This window comes from Pyricularia oryzae, chromosome 2 (genome assembly GCF_000002495.2).
Source record: "Pyricularia oryzae 70-15 chromosome 2, whole genome shotgun sequence".
Lineage (NCBI taxonomy): Eukaryota > Fungi > Ascomycota > Sordariomycetes > Magnaporthales > Pyriculariaceae > Pyricularia > Pyricularia oryzae.
The window spans coordinates 5,708,399-5,730,455 of record NC_017850.1 but is presented as its reverse complement, the minus strand read 5'-3'; the positions used below and the strand labels follow the sequence as shown (position 1 = coordinate 5,730,455).

Genomic DNA, 22,057 nt, shown 5'->3' with positions numbered 1-22,057 from the left:
GCAATGTCAGGCTTGACGCCAGCTGAACCAGCTGAAGCTGACATCGGCCCCCCGGCTAGGTTTTGTTTGACAGTCTTAATAGTCGCACGTAATCCTGTATAAACGACAGGGCTCCAGCTGGTTGTAAAATTTGACCCATGTTGACGACAACTTGACAAGCTGAAGAGCTTTTTTTTCTTTCTTTCTCGTCGCAAGATCGGATTCGTGGAGAAGTTAGACGGGTTGAACGCCGTTCCCGTGGCGGTAATCGCTGGTTGGCCTCCACTGCTTGGTACCTCTTGGTACAGCGCCCCCCTCTTTTTGCGTCACTAGGGTTCATTCACTGCAAGCATATTTGAATCCTGCCTAGCTCATGTGTCGGTCACTTCGTCATTCAAAGTCGACGGATACGACCCACGTATTACCAGGCCTGCACAGCCTAGAACCCTGCTTTACCTTCCCTTCCAAACTTGGACGAGATTCATCGACAGTACTAATTTTCCTTGTCGTGCACTGCGCGGGCGGTTTTCTCACTCACCACTGCTGCAGCATCCAAAAGCTCTGCCTGTTGCAACGACAATCGCGTCGTGCAGCCGGAGCGTAATCATGGACACCGAACGAATGAAGAGGAAGGACACAACCAAGGGGCCTCCCCTCCGCATACTATCATTAGGTTGGTAGCCATTTAGCAGGACCCGCGCGCGACCAGTGTGGCGGGTGAAAAGAGAAGTTTTAATCAAGACCAAGCTTGAGCTGACATTTTTTTGGCGCCTTAGATGGCGGAGGAGTTCGAGGCTACTCAATTTTTGTCATCATACAGGAAATAATGCATCGAACCTTTGTCGAGATTGAAGGCCGCGCGCCCCGTCGTTCCGAAATCCCTAAGCCCGCAGACCACTTTGACCTCATTGTCGGCACTGGCACAGGCGGCCTGGTGGCGCTGATGCTCGGCCGCCTGAGGCTGGACCTAGAAACCTGCAAGGAGCTGTACGTGCGCCTGACGCGCATGGTGTTTGAGACGGACAAGACAATACTCGGGATACCAACCAGGAGCACACTGTTCAAAGCATCCATGCTGGAGCTGGCTATCAAGGAGGCCGTTAGGGAACATACTGTCGATGAGTATGAAGGCAACGATGGATCCGACTCGCCAGCCAGTCCCGCTAGCATGGCATCCCGAAATAGGCTGTCGCACGCCGGCAGCTATCCACGAAGACACGCTAGCAACGCGAGTGTTGTCAGTTTCAGCCACAGAAGCCCAACAAGTCAGTTTGCGCGCCCAGCGCATGGACTGAGGGGAGGAAACCCAGATGCGAGCCTTTACGATGCCAGGGAAAACAGGACAAAAACGTGCGTGTACTGCCATTAAAGGGTTGCAATTTTTTAATTTTTTGGATCAAGCCGGAGCTGCAACTAACCCGCTCTATTTAGGGTCGTGACCGCGATATACAGAGGAACCCAAAAGGGAGGCGATCCGGCATTACTACGATCGTATGACTCGAGAAAGGAGCCGTCGCCGGAATACGACTGCAAAATTTGGGAGGCAGGAAGAGCGACATGCGCTATTGGCCTTGCGTTCAAGCCTATCAAGATTGGGCAGTCCGTATTTCATGATGATGGTGCTGGAACCTTCAACCCTGCGATTCAGGCTCTGGACGAAGCCGTCGTCAACGAGTGGCCGGGTCGCGACGTTGGAGTTTTCATTAGTGTGGGAACAGGAAGGAGGCCAAAAAGCAGTGATGCAAACCAGTCGCTGTGGTACGAGGGTTTCTTGGGCGACTTTGCAGACGCACGGAAGAGATTGATTGCAAAGATCGAGGGATGTGAAACGATTCACCAATACGTCAAGCGGGAGCACCTGCTCAAGCGCGGTGTCAACGTCGAGAACTACTACCGCTTGAATGTAGAGATGGGCGTTGGAGAGTTTGGTATGAACGAGTGGAATCGCCTGGCCGATATTAGCACCAGCACACGGCAGTATCTACGACGGCCCGAGGAAAGTGCCATGGTTCAGGGGTCTGCTGCAAAACTAGCTAAGATATACCGGGCAAAGATGCGTCATGATCGGATGAGCACGGTTCCCGACGTTGCGGTCCACACCACTTCGGATTCCTCCCTGCCAACCTTTGCAGTCGAGTTGCCTGGTGATATGCCAACATTCCCGACCAAACCGCATAACACGACGCCTTCCAGCAGACAGTCCTACGATTCCGGACCCGACAGCCTTGGCATGCCGACGTCGGCATTGTCGCCCCGTAGCTCGGGTGGGAGCCTAGCTGGGGATCGCCCCCTTCCTCCACCACCTCCAGCGTCTGCTACTGGAGCTCAACCATCATACACGCGCCCATCAGTAGGCTCGCCACCTTCAAGACCTACGCATAACCCTACCGCATCGACAGTTTCTGCCGCAACCGTCTCAAGTATGGGAACGATCGATGATGACCTTCTCCCAGCAGCACTGACGCCGACACAGTGGAAGAGCGTGTCTGGACAGGACAAGATTGCGATCGTTGCGCAGGATGAACAGCCGAGACGCGGTCTCGGACCACCACCTCTGCCTCCTAAAACTCCCATACCAGAGAACCACGTTGCCGGTGGAGGTAGACGTCCACCTACTAACGGCAAGGTGCCTCCATACCCCATGGATGACGAGCCTCCTCCTGCCGTGAATATGGCAATGAAACCCAGAGTATGAATGGGTCTTTTTTCTTCTCTTCTGTTTTATTCTCTTCCTTTCTTCACTGAGCCTGTAAATTCAGCCAACAATTTCCCACATTGGCCACATAGGTTTCGTTTCTTCTGCTTCAGTTTAACTTGTCATTTCACGTTGGCTTTCGCGGGATACCAAATTTAGTTTCAGCCATTTTCTAGCTTATTTCCAATTCCTAATGTTATCAGTCGCCTCCATTGCATCATCCCATGCCCTTAGAGATGTTTAACTAGTCTGCACCTTTTGGGAAATTTTCACATATACCAAATACTCATCATTCTTTTAACATTATGCATATATCTAAGTTGTTGCATTATTCAGAAGCTGCACAAGGTACACGGTGGGACCTACCTAGGTACCTAACTACATATTACTTTCACGTTGTACTACCGTTATTGACGTCATGTACCTTACCCATCAGTTCTAAGGGTCTACAAACGTGCCCACACAGGTTTAGGCTTCATTCCGACTCCCAGCGTTTTCTAGTTTCGCCGCTAAACTTCTGCATGGAATCCGTTGGGTTTCAAGGACCGAATTTGCTTAGTCCCACCTTATTTCCACTAAAATAGTCTGAAACAGACTTATTCAAGAAAAGAAGCGCCTTTTTCGCCATGTGGAATATGGCCTGCCGCTGTCGCAAGGCTAGAGTCTGGAAACAAGGCTCTCAACTTGCCATGCATACCCACTGCATTACCACACAGAGGGCCAGCGGAAATCAGCTCTAGGCCCTTGCTCAGCCGCAGGAACCGTTCGGCGGGTAGCTGGGAAGGGTTCAACCGTCCCGTCTGCTCAGGCCTCCCGGAAAGAGTGAGAAAATGCAGGGGTCTTTTAAGACGGTCTGAAATCGGCCTATGGCGTCGTTTTGCGAAACTCACTGACAGCTCGAGTTTTGTGGCAGGCTGCGTAGACGTTGGGAACCTGATCAGTCATGTTTGAGCTTTTTAGTTTTGTTTTCATCCTTGCAGCAGAACCCGCGCAAGCATTTGAACCCAAAACTCCAACCTCCATACGTTTCCCGGGGGTGATTCCATTGCAGCTGGCCTTGCGCCATAACCATACTTTGGATAAACCATGGCTTGGTCATCCGGGAGTCGAAGGATGCACTGCTAGTGAGGGTAGCCAGAGGTGTTAAGAGACTTGAGACGATGTTATAATCTTAGCAGCGTCTGATATCACATCGCTCACTGTAAGGACTCGTCATATTGGTCAATGGCATCCGCACCTCGAAATATACTGACTAATTGGTCTTTGGCCGGATCTCTAGGGTGCACATCTTGTCACTTGGGTAAAAAAAAGGGGGGGAAGTCAAAATATGGGACAGTCTGAATTTCAGGTAGGCCCTTGGAACTCTTCCCGACCATATTCGTCATCTTCTGCTTCAGTTTATGTCTTTGACGATTGTTCTTCATCCGCCACCTGATCCCGTGCAGACCAAGTAGTCAGTCATCATAAATATTTTTTCTTGCACAAAGATGCGCATTGACAAATGCCCTGAATCCTTCGAGGGAACAACAGCCCCTAGACCCATGCCAAGAACCAAACAACAAAGAAAGGCTGGCTGGAGGCCCATGGGTTCAAAGCTGTGCTCTTGCCGTTATGCTGGGCCTCACTGCCTAGGTATTTACCTTGCCTATACTAGGCCTGTGATGGTTCTAGACTACAAACTAGACCCAACGCCCTCTTGAATCCTCGCATCCTCCCGCCAAGTCCGACAAGGCTACCCGTCTTTTTTTTGGCCCTTGTAACATAAACTCGTGGTACCCGCCCAGCCCTACCGTTTGTTCAACGGTAATTTTTGAAACAACTTTTTTTTCTGGCTTGCTCGTCGGCTTGGACGAGAAAATGTTCAGAATACTTCTCGTCCGGAGCTATGCAGCTTAGATTGCCGCGGACAACGACCTCATGCAGCGAGTGTCGACGAAGAAAGCAGCGGGTAAGTGTGATTCGAACCTACCAGATCGTCTCGCTTTACCCTGAACCACGCCCGAGTTGCTACGCATGGTGATGGCAACCAACAATCAGTATATCACCCGGTCGGTTACCTAATACAAACTCTTGCTGCCAGTGTAATCAAGCACAACCGTGTAGCAACTGTTCAAGGCGATTCCCACAGCCTATTTGCGAGTACAAGCTCATTACGACTAGGTGTGTTTGCGTGCGTTGGTGTCCGTTGACTTTCTTACTTTTATTTTCTGGGTCATTGGTGACTGACTTCGTCATTACGGAGCAAAATAGACGTGCGGGAGGCTCAGACTCCCCAATAACACCAACAGATGGCAGCAATCCGTTCCGCTCTCCTATCATACAGGATGAGACCCTTGACTTCTTTAATCTCAGCCAGCAGGCTCTTTTGCCCGTCAGACCAGCAAACTACGAGTGGAGTGGGTGCGAGCCAGACGCCACGCAGCTATGGAATCCAAGACGATGCTCGGGCCTGGAAGCAATGGACCTTGTACAATGGTCTGGAACCGATATATTGACGCAGTTCCCCAATCCTGGACGATGGGAAGCACTGCCATGGACATCAACCTTGGGATCTCCTCGACAATCATTCACCAGACTGTGCAACGCCAACTGTGAGATCCATCCACTTCCCAAAAATGGCGCTTCGGGTCTGCCGCAGGTCCGGCATACCACTTTTAGCCGCCCCATCGACGCGAGCTGGAATCGTGAGAGGACCGAAGACACAGTCACTTGGCTCCTGGCGCTAGACGCCCGTGCCCGAGACTTTAATGTTGCCCTGCAACCACGGGGAACAACTCCGGCGCTGAGCTCATTGCCAGTGCCACATACGCAGCAGCACACAGAGCTGCTCAGAACTTGTGAGATTTTGGAGCAATTCTGCTCATGAGCTTCTCCCACGGAGCTTAATGATATCTACCATTTGAAGCGAATGCGAAACTAATGCAATAGGCAACCCTTACAGTTGTGAAGCTGGCTTCTAGTTTCAGATCATGCCTAGATGGCAACAACCAAGATACGGCCAATTCTTGCATCGAACTATGCATGCCGTTCTGCGTGCGCACCCCTCTTCTCGCCCAAGTCGCCATATACACCGCTTCATGCTTCCTCGTCGAGACCGGTACTCTTGACAAGACCGTGGCCATGGCTCACAAGGGTCTAGCAATCCGGATGTTGAACGAGCTGCTGAGATCGACTACAGACTCAACAAGCGACGAAGCAATCGCAGCCGTCATCCAGATGATCCTGAATGAGTGGTACTGGGGGGATTCCACCAACGATCTGCAGGCTCATCTACGAGGTGTCAGGGAGATGATTCGGCTGCGTGGCGGCATTCAGAACCTGGGCATGGATGGCCTTGTTGGCAAGCTTGCAGTCGTGGTGGATTCCACCATTGCTCTTTCACTCGAGCAGCCCCCATTCTTCAGCATGGAAAACATTGAAGATGGAATTTTTGGGGGTGCAGGCGAGCAGTCCGAGGCAGCCTACAACACACCACTGGTGGCTTCTTCTCTCCCATTCTCAGCCTGCTCCGACACCCTCGGGTTCCATCCCGCAACAGCGTCTATCCTGGATGACATACGATTTCTTATTTCTACGGTTCTCGATATGCCGTCGGAGCCATCGACTGCGGAGCTGAACAAACTCAAAAGCACTGCCTCCTGGACCTGTGGCCGAATCTCATGCTTAAATCCGGACCTGCCTCAAGATGGCAGCCCTCAAGAGTCAGACATCCTTCTTTCCGCTAACATCCCAAGAGGAACGAAACTGGACCGCAAACACTCCCCAGAACGAGACCCGGCCACGCAGGGTTACAGCAACATCACCGGCGGCGTCGGCTTCCCGGGCCTGACGAGACGCCAGACCGCGCCAGCAACCACGCAGCATCCTACCACACTCGGTTTCGAGCCATCAACCGACCCGTCATCCGAATTTATCTACCAGGTCGTGCGGCAGACCGCCCTCGTGTACTGCCAGGCAGCGACCACCACAGCCACATTGACCCCATTCAGCGCCGCCATTGGGGCCCAAGACCTCACAAAGCTGTGGACCGCCGTGCGTTGCGTCCCACTGGCCCAATGGAGGCCCATTATGGGCGTTTTTGGCTGGGTCCTGGCGGCAGTCGCTCCGTCGGCCCGCGGAACCCCGCACGACCGCCTCGCAAAGAGCCTCTTCACCATCTGGGGCGTGCAGATGGCTATGGACGACTGGGCCGCCGCCAGAGGCGCTCTCCGCGGTGCCTTGAGGTTACAGGCGTGGTTGCTGCACCGCGCTGGTCCGTCGGGTGTTGCTGTCGACCAGGGCATTGATGTCAAGCTGGAACCGGGGATATGACGAATATGACGGCGGATCAGAGTATGTGAGCTCAGACGGGCAAACCCCAAAAGAGATGCAGCTTATCCTAGTGGAGGCTGTCTGCTTGTGTTTGTTTTTTTTTTCCTTGTTCTCGTTGATGTAGCTTGTAATTCCGGGAGCGTTTCCCCTTCCAAAAGACCCCAAACCAGAGTTTTTTTTCATGTTTCTTTTGTAATGATATATTTCTTTTTTCAAGCATTTGGAGCGAGGTGTTCGGAAATTTGGACCTCATGCCAGGAAGCCGGAGCGGTGGAATAACAATAATAATACCCAGGGGAAAAGATACCTAGTTTGGAACAAACTCTTGAAATGTGTAGACGCAATATAATTCTCAGTTTAACAGTCAATTTCATAACCGAGATTTTATTCCGTGACTCGCTTTTCTGCCTCGTGGCGTCATTTGTTGTCCTGGTCAGGCGGGTGGCCATAAGCTAGTTCTCCCCCATGAAGGACATAGTCCTCGTAGAAGCATCGCGACATGTTCGAATGGACGTCATGCATTTAACCCAGATAACTCTGGAAACTTGCTGGCCGTTATAGCCTTATGTATCGCTATGCTATGAATAATCCACAAAGGAGTATTCGGCCCCGAACAAACAGCCTCTGATGCTGCATTGTCATCATAAATTCTTCCCAAAACATGGCCTAACAGACGCCTTCGTTGTGTATGCAGTCATTATCATATCCCCGGTGCCGGTACTGATGTCACACTAGTAACCGTTGTTAGGGCTTCTTGGTGATTATGCCAATAGCAATCTCCTAAGGTTTGCGAGTAAACCACTAATGCACTCTTTGAGTGACTGAATCATTTCCAAAATCAAGCACTTAAGGTAAAGAGGGTATTTGGCTCGTAGAAACCATACATAGATCCAAAAGCTAAAGCTCGGACAGTAATGATTCGCTATACCAGACTTTGGACTGATAGTCGCGTCGCTTATATGTTATCACCGATGCCCAAGGAACAACATTATCAGGCTTGTTGGGAAGAGGACAGTAGCTTACCTCTTATTGGTGTTGCTTTTTTTCATAGATAACTGACGTGGTGTCCACGGCAAATCCAAATACCTGAACGAAGCAAACGAGAAATGTTCGGTAAAAGTTCTCGCATTGGTGAAGCCCGGTTTTGATGGGTTTAGAAGGATGGTAGTTGTAGCTTTCGAACACTAGAAAGGGAATCATGTAGTTGGCGGAAAGCTGAAGTAAGTTGCACATCTCAGTCAGCTTTATATCACGAAATGCCAAGATCCATACGAGGCAGTTCTTGAGGATTCCTACAGTTTCTTAGTGTCAATCTCCCAGCTGCTTCCCGAGCGGCCAAACTCAGCAGGAAGTTGCAGCACCGGTGGCCCGGCCAGCTGCCTCCCGTACTTTTTTGTCCGCGCATTGCTGATATCATCGTCCTGATCGAGACTGCCGCGACTGGAGCGCTCTGAAGACGCATCGCCCTTTATCCTGGCAGGCTCTGGCTTGGCGATCGTAGAAGTTGACGGCCCTTGTTGGGGAGCAACATCACTGTCACCAGTAACTATACTGGATCTGCTGCTGGAGTTGCTGGAGCGATTGCTGGCTTTGTGTTTGGGCTGATAATGATCGGCTCCCACGGTCTCCCACATTTTTCTGGTTGTCTTTGACCGCTCTTCATGGCCTGGTTTCTTTTGTTGCGAAGGCGCTGGTGGGGGTGGCGGCGCTGCTGCCTGTCGCATCTCGCGGGGGAGCCCTGTAGGCGAAGAGACGCTGACCTCCCAGGAGTGAGCACGAGGAACCCGTGTACCGCCTACACAAGCGCTGAGCCAGCTCCATGGCCAAAATTCGAGTGAACGCTCGCCATGCTTGGCAACTCGACGCTTCACAATGCTTCGGAGGGCAATGCATAGGCCCAGGAGTATGAACACAATCGCGGGTATTATCAGGGCGATATAAGGCGCCTCGCGTGAGGAGGACGACGTGTCTGTCCGGGGCACGAGCCTTTGCGGTATTGTAACCATCTTGAAGTCGCACACCAGTCTCATATGAGGGAGTAGGAGGGAGAGAAACAAGAGCTGTACAGGTGTTTCTCGAAGATAAGTTTTGTGCGGGTGGCTGAAGATATGTGCAGTCTGGCGGTCTAGAGAGGCCAGGGATCTCCTAGAATGGCCGCGAGAAGTCGTCCAGTCTTCATACCCCCGGGATGTTGACGATAAATGCTCTTTGTTGTCGTATAACCGGTTGGCCAAGCAGAAGGGTTGAATGAATGAATGAATGATGACCGTGGCGTGAAAGCAGACGGTCGAGAAACAAAGCACTGCTTAGACAGAAACTTTTACTCCAAGAGGCTGAATGCGTCGATAAAAACGACAGGAGGAGGCCTCAAGGTTTAGAGAGCTGAGAAGGTTCTCCCTTGAGCAAAAGTAAGAGAAAGCTAAAAACGCCCGGGCGCTCATGGATCGACAGCGACGAGGGCTACATGATTATCCAGCTTGTCTTGGCCGGTTCCTTCCCTTCGAGAAGACACTGGAATGATTGCCTAAGTTGGGGTGGGCAGTACCCTAGAGGAAAGGAAAACCCGTACTAGCGAAGAAGTGGTGGTTAGGTAGCGGCGAGCAAGGTGCCTTTACGGGCGACAAGTGCCGTTTTTGTTGTTAGTGCACAATGATAGACGGAGCTAGAAGAGCTTGGAGAGGTAAGGTCCAGTAAGGTTCTTATGATATAATGCTGTACAGATAAGGTAGGTGCAGGTACCTGGAGGTAGGGCAGGTCCCAGGGTAGCTTGGGGAATTTCTGTCTTGCTTGACGTGACTGGGGGAACTGGCCAGTCCAGTATTCGTCTCTGAATCGGTTTCAATCTTAAACCTGGAGCTCAAGACTGAAACTTAAATATATTACGTCGACATTGCATACTACGTAGGACCACGACAAATGCAACACCAAAAACTTTCGGAGTTACGTGAAAATTTGAGGTTGATGGCCTTGACATGGAGATTAGTGGTGCCACTGACAAGCTGGCTTGTGTTTGTTTACCCAACATGACGGTCGATTGAGGCTTGAGGGCGAGGGTTTAGCTCCGGACAGAACCGGGCAAGAATGTTGTTCTAAACACAAGATGGCGCTTTTGTTAGTGTTTCTACTGCCACCCAAACCTCTACACTAACAATTCCTATCTGCAAACGAAATTATGAGATGGTCTTGGCTGCGTACACGCACCTGGACTGATGGGAATGAATCCTGTCCATTTACCGGGCAACCAAGGGACGAACAGACATATACGGAGTACAGAGTACGGAGCTGCACAGCCCGACCCGGCCGATTGACAGGCCAGGCAGAGACGTTGGTTAGTTAGGCTAATTGACACCCGCAGCTGCTTCAGTCAATCGTGCAACAGCGTGCCCTTTCAAAGCCGTCACCTTGCGATGAACGTGCGGTTCGACCCCAGATCTATCATCTGAAACTGGGACTGCACTTGCGATCTGAAGTTTTCATGTGCATCTGGCTGTCTGACTAATTTTCCTGTCGACGAATGTATCCTCATTCATTTGAGAACATGTTCTGGAATTGATTGACGAATCGCTGCACCCGTCTAATCCCCCCATGTTTTCCCCAAACCACATACCGGTTGTCACGGCGCCAGGGAACACCCCAACCCTCTCCGGTCGGTTCGTTGAGAAAAGCTTGGTACACGGTACCAAGCTCGTGAACGCGCAAGCCTCAGCGGGGTTCCGTTGCTGCTTTCTAAGACAAGGCAGACTTTACGATTGTCATGGGGTCTCCTCACTTGATACCAATCAAACCAACATCCAAACTAAACCAGATCAAACTTCTCGTAATCCAAAGAAGGGCGGGCGCTTTTGTGCCTGGCTGAAGACTTTTCGTCGTCACTCAATTTTTCGGCAACGCTTACCATTTACGCCTTGCTGGCTATTCATTTCTATGAGACTTCGAATGCACAGTAAATGGTTACAGTTTTATATTCGGTGCTTCTCGGTAAATACAGAGAACACATGAACTGCTTCGGAAACTACGCAAATTATGATCTGCGCGGAGTCTTAACACATGACAAGTTTTGTGTTCTATGCCTGCCCTGAGCTGCTAGGAAGCTTTGGTGTTTCTTCCAGGGGTGGGCCGTCGTTCTTTTTGTCGCTTTCCTTCTTCTGCGTTGTGGGTGGCGCTGACTCTTGCGTTTTCCCAGAATAGTTAATCTGTTCATCCTCTGTAATCCGTTGCATTTGAGATACAGGCCGTGCCGAAGCCGGGGCATAGTTATAATCCGATGGCTCCCCTTCTTGTATGCTCATGGCGATGCTTTGCCTGCCGGGTTGCACACCGTTGCGCCACCGGTTTATGTTGGACCGCATACTGAAGACACGACGAATCCGCGATTGCCGACGGTCCGGATCGTTGAGCGGCTCAAGATATCGCCACTCGTCCGATTTGTCCTCCTGCGGCCGAAGGTTGAGCTCGCGCAGTAAAAACGCAGGGCGCCAAAAGATGAAGCCAATAAACACCATCAGGGCAAGTGCCCATAACGTCATGATGATGAATGCCCACAGAGGCACCTCTGCCGGAGATGAGGCATCGCGACGATAAAGTTGGTGGGTTTCGCTGTGGAGAGGCGCCATGTTATTGCGACTCCGTCCCCGGAGAGTGGTTGAGCAGGCTGTCGAATGGTGCCAAACGAGAACCGGAGGCTTTGCCCCGTGTGCGCGATTGTGTTCTTGGTATGTATCTAATAATGCTTATCTCGATCTACCAACACCTCATTGCCAGCATACCCTCGGTATTTCTTTTGCTGCTTCAAGTGAAACCGGGCTTGGGTCGCACACCTGAGTCTCGTCGCAGCCTTCCTTCTATTGATTCGGGTTTCCGCTGGAACTGTGGTGCGTACGGCAAAAGCTTCTTGGCGATAAATGATTGTGCCAAAAGAAAAATGGTTGAAGAAGTCAAAAAAAGGGAATCATAAGCGACGAAAAGAAGAGGTAATGCTTGAAGCACCAACATCCACAAGAAACAACGCTCATAGAACATGTCCCCGTTACAGACGAAGAAAACAATCCACTGGTCAGAAAATGACAGGAGTCAAGCATGAAGCAACCGATGACGACGAATTTACTCTCTATTAAGTGCCCAGCAGGTCAGGCTGAAAGAAGTAAACTGCCGCTGCATGTGAGGGGCGGCAAGATGCGACAGCAACTCCCTGGGTGGCAGCATTGGCACTGCAAGGCACAAGGGGACATTTGGGAGGCGAGGGATGGTATGGACGCGCGAGTGACAACGATGCTCACTCCTGCGTCTGACAGGCGGGCCTTGGTAGCGAGTAATTTTGGCGCAGCAAATGCTGCAAGGGGCGACAAAAATCCAAAGTCCTGCATGGCCCTGTATCCGGCTAGCCGGTAAATGTAGGTAGGGGTTTGAATACGCGGGCAAGGCGGGAGGGATTTTATCTTTGGAAACTGGCAATTCGTCAGCCTGGCGTTGCCAAGACCGCCATAATGGAGTGGTAAGCGTTGGTTTGGCGAACGAAATGCAGCACAGCATAGAGATGTGCCCACTTGGCGGTCCTGAGAATGGACTCCTGCGATTGGGTTTGATAAAAGTCGGCTGTGCTTCCGAACACGGACCCACACATTTTAATCCATGTGTCTCCATCCGCGATCGGATCTCGGGGGCGGTGTCGGACTTACAAGTTGCCTATCATTTTGGCGCCGACCAGCCAAGCGCTTCTCCAATAAAAGTGACAGATTCCTGACTATTAACTTAAAATAGGGCAGAGAAAAAGGTTAGACACAATCATGCCCATCACCCTCAGGCTTGACGATAAAACTGCCCCTCGGGAGGTCGTCGCCACCCCGCTAAGTGCGGCGGCCTTTGCCCCGTTCGGCGACGTGGTGCAGAACCCACGGCAAGACATCCACCCGTCAAGCTTCACACCCGCCCGCCAGGATGCACCACACAATCCGGTGGCGGCAAACCAGGGCTTCGCCATCAAGTACCAGCACCCGACGCGGCCGCTGAACCTGTACGCCCAGGCGCCGAGCCAGGAGCCTGGCGCCGCCGTCGTCAACGTCTTTGTGTGCGCGGCTCGCAAGATCGACGATGATGTCGGGTTTCCCATCCAGGTGCTGGAGCGGCACCCCTTCACCACGCAGACCTTCACGCCGATGTCCCGCGATGGTTCCGACGTGAGGTACCTCGTCATTGTTGCGCCCAGCTTGGAGGCTGGTGCTGCGGACGAGGGCCTGCCGGTGCCCTCGTCATCTGGGCCATCGTGGACTCATCCCGGTAGGGGCCTGCCCGACCTCGGTCGGCTCCAGGCCTTCATCGCGACGGGCAGCCAGGCGGTGACTTATGGGGCTGGAACTTGGCACGCGCCCATGGTTGCCTTGGGGCCGGAAGGTACGAGTGTCGATTTCTTCGTGACGCAGTTTGCCAATGGGGTTGCGGTCGAGGACTGTCAAGAAGTTGTATATGTTTACGATGACAAGGCCGGGGAGGCCTCGGCGCTGCAGCGGGCAGTATCTGTACACTTGCCAACGAAACCGCCGGGTCTCTGGGAGCCTCGCAGTGGAGGCGCGAGACTTTGAAAAGGTGCTTCTGGCGCCCAAGTAGCAAATTGACAACCTAATGACAGGAAGACAGGGTGGTCTTGGAATTCTGCTGAATGATGACCTGCATTCAGAAAGTCGATAATACGTATAAAACTATTTTAAGTCAAACATATATCAGGACTTATGACTACACAATAGCGCATTGTGGACAGTATGTTTTTCTTCTCTTCCTTCCTTTCTGTAGTCGTGTTGAGAGACCAGAAAACAAGACTATTGATGTGTGATCGTCTATGCTTGTGCTGGCATTTATTAGATCATACACCTAAAAGAAAGCCGGCCATAAAAGATTATATCCGGCGCATCTCCCCAACCTCATGGGAAGGTGCTTGGCAGGCCCCTCAGCTCACACCAAACACACCCCTCCACAGATCCACCTGAGCTGAACTTGGCCTAGGGGAGGATGCAGTCTAGTTCTAATTTTCGCGGAGATGTGTCCTTGGGATACAAATTACTCACTTGTCTGTAAACGTTGAAAACGCCCTCGCCATGTTGGTAACCGCCGACTCCAGGAACAAGCTCGAAGACCTCTCCGGGATAGTTCTGCAGCCCGGCGAGAACCCTTATAATGCTTTGATCAAAGCATGCAACGGCAGGGAGGCCGAGATACAGAGCCTATACTCGACGCACCGCACCGCCAGGAACGAACAGCAGAAACAAAAATTCCTGGTCGGCTTCAATGAAGTCATAACAGACCCGATTCTCATGCGACTTGAAGATCCGACGCTAGAGCCCGGGTTCCAAGATCCCCGAAATTGCCTCGTACTCTGGGCCAGGCCGCCGGGCCACGTTCTGGAGCTCGCCAGCCACCTACAACACATGTTGAAGCAAGCCGCGCCGAGTAAGTGAAAGCACAGCTGCATCTACCGGATATAAGCTATTTCGAGCGGGGTAAAAACAAAACAAATACGACTAGAAACCTATATTAGGCCATGCGGCTGAATCGGACATTCATTAGATCTGTGGCTTATGCCCACGCATAGGATGCACATGACCGCCATGGAAATAACTCACTCGCGCACGCCGGAGGAGATATCAGCACTAGTGGCAACTATTCGCCTGACGACGGCCAAGCTTGCCAACTACTCATACACACATCGCTCAAGGGTGGTGAAACCCATGATTGTCTATGACCTTGCCGGAGTGGCCTTGTCATTCGTGCCGGCTGCTGGCGAGCCGCTGGTGTCGTCCGACCGGGCGGTCTACCCCTTCGGGGGAGACGGCAAGCTTGATGACGGCTACTCATACCACCACCTACGACGGGACGTTTGGGATATGGTCCGCACCGACGCCGGCGTCGAGGTCGGGTCGCGGTACGTCGTCCCGTCGGCTCACATCACGCTTGGCCGCTACTTGACGCAGGAGGACCACGCCACCCCGGACGCCCGCGAGCGATGGGTGCAAAATATCGACGAGATCAACGCGTGGCTGGCGGCCGAGGTTTGGACAAACCAAGACGAGCGCACCGGTTTCGTGGGCGAGTGGCTCGTAGGGCAGGAGCGCGGTCTAGATCTCCGGGCTGGAAGACTCTGGTACGGCGCGGGAAGGACTATCATGACTGGCGAAGGTTTCTGAGAAGGAGGATAATTGTTGAGAGATAGAGAGGTATGGGTCGAGATACCGTAGATTGAACCTGGGAGTCGAAATTCGGCTACTGTCGTCCTGGTCCCACCTATCGTCACCACCACGTATACCGTAGGGGTCCGGCCCAGCGTGCCGCTGATCCCAACCTAACAATGCAAGCGTTCCTGGGTACCCAGTCAAGCTAGTAGGCTAGGTAGTCGATATTTTGCTGGGGTTTAAAACAACTGGGCCAGAGTTCGTGCCAATGTGGCTTTCCTACCTGCCTTTCTCGTTTTCTGGGTTGACTTGGGCTTGGTGGGTTGGTAAACAACACCACGTTGTGGCATCACCTAATAGGCTACTGCACTGTGGGCACGTAGGATTGAATCAATTTAATGAACGGGGCAGCGAGACAGGGTTCATTTTCTTTGTCAGAGTGCTCCCGTGCCGCGTCGAACATTCTCCCGCAACAAAGTCTCATTAAAACAGCGCAGATATAGCATTTTTGGGCTGAAAATTAAAATCAAACCTGAATTTTCTTGGTCTCATGTGCGTTTGTTGTTGCTTTTGTTTGCACTTGGCGGCAATTCCGATTCGTCAAGGATGGGTGCTTGTCAGGACGAACCAAAGACATTGAATTTCCATCCAGTTGCTGCCCCCCCCCCCTGGCCTGATAATGTCCGACCGAGTCCTGGTCCAAAAAGGTGCACGCAGCTGCGGCATCACGACATTTCTACGTGGCAGTCTGCCCAATTTATTTACCTACCTAGGCAGGCATGTAGGCATGTATCTTGCGGTTTTTACATTACCGGTTTTTGTACGTCTTTGGTAAAGTGAATGCCAAGATGTATTTACCTTAGTACACTTCGTACTTTCAACTTCGTAATTATCCTAGTCTACTTTTAGAGGTACGTACCGGTTCACGAGGTGGAGCCCGACGATTGCGGATGGGGCTACAACGTTGAAGCGGTAGTCCCAGTTCGATTATCAGTCAAAAGAGGTACGGTAGTTCGACGCAGCCAAAAGTGCCGCGGTTTACTGTAGGTACTCTGCAAGAAAGGAGCAGAAAAAGCAAAAGGAAACAAAGAGACAGGCACGTGGAACAAATGGGAAATTTGCGGAGAGTAGCTCAGCAATCAAAAGAAATTTTTAGAGACGGCCGTGGAGAGTGGCAGAATAAAAATCGAGGTTGCAGGACACCAAGTCCCGCAGAGAAAATAAGGTAACCCACAAAACAAACACAACATCAAACAGACTAACCGACTCCTCTTCTCTTTTGTTCCCCGCGCACGGCGCCCACGGCGGTCGGATGTTGTGCGTCTTGCCGCCCCCGTCGCGCCGATCGCAAGGAATATCCCTAGTATATACCCCCATTTTTAGAGGTCGCAAATAACCACTCCCTTTGTACCAGCGTCCAAATGTGAGCTCAGCTCGGAAAGGGCAATTTGGCCGTCCCCAATTCATAACAACGACATCCCTGGAAGCACCTTTTGGGACCGGTACACTCACTGCCTTTTGTGTTCTCAGGGGCTCAACAAGAAGGGAGAGGAGTAGAAAAAAAAAAGGAGAGGAAAAAAGGGACAATCAGTGAGAAAAATCCCCGACTGGGTGTTTCTTGGATTGCTGTAGACCAGCCTGCACGCGTCCTACGAACTCCCTCATACCTGAAAGAAATGATACAGGACTTACGAATGCTACTAGAACTAGCAACTCTACCGACCACTACCACCTTAGCCGAGAAACAGGGAGACCAATCGAAATCTCCGCACCTGTCTCCGGCGGACCTACAATATAGGTACCTACTACCTACCGGTACTACATACCTACTACATAGGCGCCTAGGTAGTACCGTAAACGTCCATCTTCATTCTCGGATTTTTTTTGTCCCTCTGTCGACCCTGAAAAAAGACGACTGCAGAAAAGCCGGCAGACGTGTAATCAATCGATCAACCCAACAAGGGAGCCACACGCGACGGTTATTATTTGCGTTTTCGTTCCTGCACTGGATTGCACTCAGACTGTACTCACTACAGTTTAGGCGTACAGGAAGTGAGTCCGAGCCAAACTTCACTAGCCGCTAGCTGGTCAGCCATGTTCCCTTCACAGACCGCCAGGACTTTTTTCTTCGACGGTGCTCATGCTTGGATGCTGTCACCTGCGTCTCTTTTGTGACTGACTGATTGCTAACTGTCATCCGTCTCCTTGTGCAGCCTAATTTTCAATTGTCAACCCTCAACAAACCTACCTAGGTACCTACCTTACTTACCTAAAGTGCCCATCACGCGTTGCGACCGACTCGCGGTCCTCCTTCCCCTCCCAAGCGCGGCTTTGCGACTCTTCTCCCAAGCGAACTCCGACGTACCTGAAAAGGGAGCCAGTAGACATGCCACGACGGGCGTTGCCCTCCTCGATAACTTGAAGGCCTGATCAGATCGTTGCAGAATCAACAAAAGAGGTCTGCATTCCACCTGGTTTTTTGTCAAACATCGGACGAGGCTTGGACGCATCCACAGACCTACCGTACCTGTTCAACCGCTTGCAAACGCTTGCAAAGGCTCGCTTGACCTCCTGTCTTGGGCGAAATTTGCCTCCCAACCATTTTGATCAGCACCTCGCCTGCTGTGCCGCGTCCGATTATTCGATGCACGAAATAAACGCCGTGCATACGACTGACACCCGGTCTGAGTAGTGCTGCGACTTTGCCAATGGGTGCGAGGGACGGACGAGGGGCCAGCACGGGCGGCAACGGTGATGGTAGCGAACATGAGCCAGCACCCCCGCCGATACCCCCGAGATCGCACCGTTCAGCATCATCATCCGTCGTGTCGCAGCCGACGTCTCCGATACAGTCCACCGCTGGCATACCGATTTTGTCAGTACAACCCGACCCCGCTGGGTCCCAGCAACCAACACCAACTCAGGAGAAGAAGTCGGCTGGCGGCGCCCTTCGAATAAATATCAAGCCTGGAGCTGCGGGGAGCATTCGCGCAGTTACGCCGGAGCCCATCGACCTGCGAACGGGAACATTTGAGAGCCCTGGGTCTAGGACGGGGGGGATGAGGGACGCGAGCGGAAGTCACACGACAGCCAGCCCGTTGCCGCGTCCTTCACGCGGCGCCCCGCCCGTATCATTACAATCTTCACCAAGATCTAAATCGACTAGCAGCAACAGCGGCGGGGGCGGGCGGCGGCAGGGTAGAGTATTCGCAGAGAACGTTTCCGACCCCGCCAGTGGGGCCTCGCAAGCGACGAGCCCACCCGGTCGACATGCCGCTTTTCGTCCCCGTACGCATACGCTAGATGGCGCCTCAGTCTTTCGACAGCAAATTTCTCACGCTCCCGAACGGCAGCGGGTCGCGTCCGTATCCTCGGGCGTGCCCTTGTCCGTTTCTACCGAGAACCTGCGCAGCCCACCGCTATTGAGGTCTGGGCCAAACGCATCAGACAGTATGATCTACCACACAAATAACGCAGCGCCGGCCCTGTCTCCGGAGCCGCAAATACCAATACCTGCCAAGTCGGCCGGCCGCCGACTGGTGAAGCGAATCGCTTCAAGGCCCACGTCGCCCCTGGTTTCGCCTCCGCCATCGGTCGACTCCTTGCCTCTGCCAATCCCAACGGCCAATGCGAACAACGTACTTTTGCTGATGAGGAATTTGTGCGGTCGGATGAGGGGTGAGATTGAGTACAGAGGGGGCGACATGGAGGGTCCATGGTACAGTGGAATAGGGTACATTGAAGAGGAAAAGGGTAGCCTGATGTTCGACTCGGGTGATAATGGCCCGTTCCACATCGCCATCGTACCAGACCTGCGCGGCTGTCGAATCTTGCCGGTTGACCGGCCAGACAGAGATGGCCCCTGCCTTGAAGTCACGAATATTCTTGAAGGTTCCGACATTACAATACGGCCTTTTGCCGCGGAGGAGTTCGACCTGTGGCTGGCTGCGTTGCTATCGTGGCAGCAGCTTAGACCGGGCAGTGTGAAGCCTCCAAGTATAAGAAACAGCACAACGCCTACTCAAGAACGCCCAGAGTATAAGAGGAGGACGTCGTCGCATAAATCTAAAGATGGCGCCATCATCAAGGTTGGCAAGGTAAACCTATGGGACAAGGGCACGGCCAATACTCCCAGGGGAATAGTGAAACGCCCCTCGACACGAGATTTGCAGTCCAGTCAGACCATGTGGAGGAGGGTGTCCTGCATCCTGCAAGACAATGGCGAGTTCAAGCTGATGACTGAGAACGACGTCACCATCTTGTCTGTGATTGAGCTCCCCCAGCTGTCGCGTTGTGCCGTACAGCAGCTCGACAGATCGGTTCTCGACGAAGATTTTTGCTTGGCCATATTCCCAATTTACTCGTCCACCTCAACGCAGCTTTCCATCTTCAGGCCCGTGTACCTGGCGCTCGATTCCAGGGTTTTGTTCGAGGTTTGGTACGTGCTTCTAAGAACGTTCATGGTGCCGGACATATATGCACTGGACCCCATAGATCCAAGGCAGGTTTTGGAGATCACCGATCTCGAGACCGAGTATGAGGGAACCGAGGTGTTTAGAATAGAGAAGACAATCTCACTCAAGGTTACAGAGGCCAAGCTGAAACCAAAGATTGTCGAGGCGCCGCCACCCCAAGAGAGGTACGAAAGGCACGAAAAGCATGAAAGGCATGAAAAGCACGATAAACATGATAGAAATGACAAGTACACCAAAAGCGAGCCGACGGATTTGATGATTGGGAACTACCTGGCCGAGGTGATCCTGGATGGGGAAGTCCGGGCGCGAACGACGACAAAGACGGACACCAACAATCCATTTTGGCGAGACGATTGCGAGTTCGCCGATCTGCCAGCTGCTTTGCCGTATCTCTCCGTGGTGCTCAAGAGACAGGACGGAAACCTGGATAGCGCAGGCCATCAACTCCAGGCATCGCTGGGTATGGCAAAGACGGGCAACATTCTCGAGGTGATGTGCGGATCGGTTGACATTCCTTTGACCAACCTCGCCTCCGGAAAGGACCATGAAGAGTGGTTCCAAATATACGACAGCCAGCAGCAGTCGATCGGCTCCTTGTTCGCAAAGGTCCGCCATGAGGAACTCGCTGTGCTCCGGGCCAGGGAGTATAATCCCCTGTCAGACCTGCTCCATAACTTCAGCTCGGGGCTCACCGTGCAGATCTCAAGCGCTCTCCCAGGGAACCTCCGTCGCCTAGCTGAGATATTTCTCAACATTTTCCAAGTGTCAGGCACCACCAGCGAATGGCTCATGACTTTGGTCGAGGACGAAATTGATGGCATCGGCAATCAGGGCTCCATGAAGAAGCTTCGCTTCGGCAGACGTCTCAAGTCAAACGAGTCGTTCGAGTCGGCCAGTGACAGAGAGCAACTGGTGCGCGATATGAGTAAATCACTCGCTGGCGAGGCGAACCTGCTGTTCCGTGGTAACTCGCTGCTAACGCAAGCGCTGGAATTCCACATGCGTCGTCTGGGCAATGAATTCCTCATCGAGGTCTTGCGCGAGAAGATCTTTGAGATCAATGAGATCAACGCGAACTGCGAGGTGGACCCAGGAAAACTTCAATCTGGAGAGGACTTGCAAACACACTGGAGGCAGCTAATACAGTATACCACGGAGATCTGGGAGTGCATAGCTACCTCGACTTCCAAGTTTCCCTCGGAGCTGAGACAGATTTTGAAGTATGTCCGAGCAGTTGCTGAGGATCGGTACGGTGACTTCTTGCGCACGGTATCCTACACCAGCGTCTCGGGGTTCCTCTTCCTCCGGTTCATCTGTCCTGCGATACTGAACCCCAAGTTGAACGGTCTATTGCGGGATCTCCCCCGGCCACGGGCGCAGAGAACGCTCACTCTCATCGCCAAGGGGCTGCAAGCCATGGCTAATCTCTCAACCATTGGCAGGAAAGAGACTTGGCTTGAACCGATGAATAAGTTCATCGCCTCTCATCGCCAGTCGGTGAAGGACTTTATCGATGCCATCTGCTCAGTTCCAGCAGAGAGGTCGAACCCCATCCTCCCCCCGTCGTATTCGACGCCCAACACTATTGCTTCTCGTCTGCCTACCACTGGCCGAGAAGGACTCCCCTCACTCCCGTATCTCATCGACATGTCCCGCAACTTTGCCGCTCTAATCAAGCTGTGGACGGACGCTCAACGATCATCGGAGACGGGATCGCCCCCCAGGGGAAGTTCAGGAAATTCCAGAAGGGAGGACCTCGAAGGCGAGTTGCTTAGGTTCGATCAAGAGTGTTCGGCCCTATCAAAACGGTCGGATGAGTGTTCTGCCCGCGTGGATGGCCTACGGCTTGCCGAGACCGCTTCGCATGCAGATGACCCCTACCTAGACGCTGCCATGGAGTATGTTCACCTCAGCCACAGTCCCGGTCCCATGCATGCCGCTGTATGGGCAGATCACGACGCACCGCCTGTCCGTCCGCCGGGCTCTTCATGTTCTGACGGACATCCTAGCGACGGCCTGCTTCTCGGCGGCAGTCGCAGTGCCAGTCGGGATCGTTGGGGCCGGCAGATCAGCTATGGCTCCGACGTGTCTTCGACGGCGCTCGGGTCGGCATCCTCAGGCGGTCAGTCCTTGACATCGCTGGGACATAATACAATCCGTGGCCTGCGCAACGGGAAGCAGGCTAGGAAATTCTTGAGCGGCCTGATCAAGAAGTCACGGACGGCGAGTCCGGACGCGGGGGGAAAGGATCGGGACGTCAAGGACCAGCGACATCATTCAAGTCAGTATCATCAACAATATAAGGAAAAGCCCGATCGGGGTCGTGATGGACATCGGGATAGGGATTACGAAAGGATCAGGAACGGGATTCGAGATACCAGTGCAAGCAGCAAGGCCTCGAGGAACTTTGGCTTCTAGAGGTGCTTTCTCTTCTTTTTTTA

At 52.7% G+C, this 22,057-nt stretch overlaps 9 protein-coding genes across 9 annotated transcripts; 6 read left to right on the top strand and 3 right to left on the bottom strand.

Annotated features, from left to right (window-relative positions):
* Nucleotides 1-116: 116 nt before the first annotated feature.
* On the top strand, nucleotides 117-3,105 carry MGG_08112 (uncharacterized protein). The gene is made up of 3 exons (XM_003715020.1): nucleotides 117-652; nucleotides 756-1,329; nucleotides 1,411-3,105. The coding sequence occupies exons 1-3, from the start codon at nucleotides 586-588 to the stop codon at nucleotides 2,672-2,674; spliced, it is 1,905 nt and encodes a 634-aa protein (XP_003715068.1). The 5' UTR covers nucleotides 117-585; the 3' UTR covers nucleotides 2,675-3,105.
* A 1,961-nt stretch (nucleotides 3,106-5,066) lies between these two features.
* Nucleotides 5,067-6,985, top strand: MGG_08111 (uncharacterized protein; the record flags this gene model as incomplete). Its single annotated transcript, XM_003715019.1, has 2 exons — nucleotides 5,067-5,511; nucleotides 5,616-6,985. The coding sequence occupies exons 1-2, from the start codon at nucleotides 5,133-5,135 to the stop codon at nucleotides 6,983-6,985; spliced, it is 1,749 nt and encodes a 582-aa protein (XP_003715067.1). The 5' UTR covers nucleotides 5,067-5,132.
* A 501-nt stretch (nucleotides 6,986-7,486) lies between these two features.
* Nucleotides 7,487-10,840, bottom strand: MGG_15818 (uncharacterized protein). The gene is made up of 4 exons (XM_003715018.1): nucleotides 10,187-10,840; nucleotides 8,282-10,074; nucleotides 8,009-8,200; nucleotides 7,487-7,924 (listed from the first exon to the last, which is right to left on the bottom strand). Exons 2-3 carry the CDS (start codon nucleotides 9,013-9,015, stop codon nucleotides 8,182-8,184), a joined length of 753 nt encoding a protein of 250 aa, XP_003715066.1. The 5' UTR covers nucleotides 9,016-10,074; nucleotides 10,187-10,840; the 3' UTR covers nucleotides 7,487-7,924; nucleotides 8,009-8,181.
* On the bottom strand, nucleotides 10,768-12,061 carry MGG_15817 (uncharacterized protein). The gene has a single exon (XM_003715017.1). It carries the CDS (start codon nucleotides 11,596-11,598, stop codon nucleotides 11,050-11,052), a length of 549 nt encoding a protein of 182 aa, XP_003715065.1. The 5' UTR covers nucleotides 11,599-12,061; the 3' UTR covers nucleotides 10,768-11,049.
* Nucleotides 12,062-12,635: 574 nt separating this feature from the next.
* On the top strand, nucleotides 12,636-13,738 carry MGG_08108 (ureidoglycolate hydrolase). Its single transcript, XM_003715016.1, has one exon. The coding sequence runs from the start codon at nucleotides 12,769-12,771 to the stop codon at nucleotides 13,558-13,560; it is 792 nt and encodes a 263-aa protein (XP_003715064.1). The 5' UTR covers nucleotides 12,636-12,768; the 3' UTR covers nucleotides 13,561-13,738.
* A 200-nt stretch (nucleotides 13,739-13,938) lies between these two features.
* MGG_08107 (uncharacterized protein) lies at nucleotides 13,939-15,518 on the top strand. The gene is made up of 2 exons (XM_003715015.1): nucleotides 13,939-14,422; nucleotides 14,540-15,518. The coding sequence occupies exons 1-2, from the start codon at nucleotides 14,071-14,073 to the stop codon at nucleotides 15,154-15,156; spliced, it is 969 nt and encodes a 322-aa protein (XP_003715063.1). The 5' UTR covers nucleotides 13,939-14,070; the 3' UTR covers nucleotides 15,157-15,518.
* Nucleotides 15,519-15,820: 302 nt separating this feature from the next.
* Nucleotides 15,821-16,939, top strand: MGG_15056 (uncharacterized protein; the record flags this gene model as incomplete). The annotated part of the gene is made up of 4 exons (XM_003715014.1): nucleotides 15,821-15,961; nucleotides 16,051-16,184; nucleotides 16,399-16,458; nucleotides 16,846-16,939. 4 exons carry the CDS (start codon nucleotides 15,821-15,823, stop codon nucleotides 16,937-16,939), a joined length of 429 nt encoding a protein of 142 aa, XP_003715062.1.
* Nucleotides 16,940-17,327: 388 nt separating this feature from the next.
* Nucleotides 17,328-17,909, bottom strand: MGG_15816 (uncharacterized protein; the record flags this gene model as incomplete). The annotated part of the gene is made up of 3 exons (XM_003715013.1): nucleotides 17,328-17,355; nucleotides 17,507-17,567; nucleotides 17,819-17,909. 3 exons carry the CDS (start codon nucleotides 17,907-17,909, stop codon nucleotides 17,328-17,330), a joined length of 180 nt encoding a protein of 59 aa, XP_003715061.1.
* Nucleotides 17,910-18,593: 684 nt separating this feature from the next.
* Nucleotides 18,594-22,034, top strand: MGG_08105 (GTPase activating protein; the record flags this gene model as incomplete). The annotated part of the gene is made up of 2 exons (XM_003715012.1): nucleotides 18,594-21,514; nucleotides 21,626-22,034. The coding sequence occupies 2 exons, from the start codon at nucleotides 18,594-18,596 to the stop codon at nucleotides 22,032-22,034; spliced, it is 3,330 nt and encodes a 1,109-aa protein (XP_003715060.1).
* Nucleotides 22,035-22,057: the final 23 nt, after the last annotated feature.

Coding starts and splice junctions, on each gene's coding strand:
- MGG_08112 (XM_003715020.1), top strand. CDS start 586: ATGGACACCGAACGAATGAAGAGGAAGGACACAACCAAGGGGCCTCCC. Junction 653..755: donor CCTCCGCATACTATCATTAG/GTTGGTAGCCAT, acceptor TTGGCGCCTTAG/ATGGCGGAGGAGTTCGAGGC. Junction 1,330..1,410: donor AGGGAAAACAGGACAAAAAC/GTGCGTGTACTG, acceptor CGCTCTATTTAG/GGTCGTGACCGCGATATACA.
- MGG_15818 (XM_003715018.1), bottom strand. CDS start 9,015: ATGAGACTGGTGTGCGACTTCAAGATGGTTACAATACCGCAAAGGCTC.
- MGG_15817 (XM_003715017.1), bottom strand. CDS start 11,598: ATGGCGCCTCTCCACAGCGAAACCCACCAACTTTATCGTCGCGATGCC.
- MGG_08108 (XM_003715016.1), top strand. CDS start 12,769: ATGCCCATCACCCTCAGGCTTGACGATAAAACTGCCCCTCGGGAGGTC.
- MGG_08107 (XM_003715015.1), top strand. CDS start 14,071: ATGTTGGTAACCGCCGACTCCAGGAACAAGCTCGAAGACCTCTCCGGG. Junction 14,423..14,539: donor GTTGAAGCAAGCCGCGCCGA/GTAAGTGAAAGC, acceptor GACATTCATTAG/ATCTGTGGCTTATGCCCACG.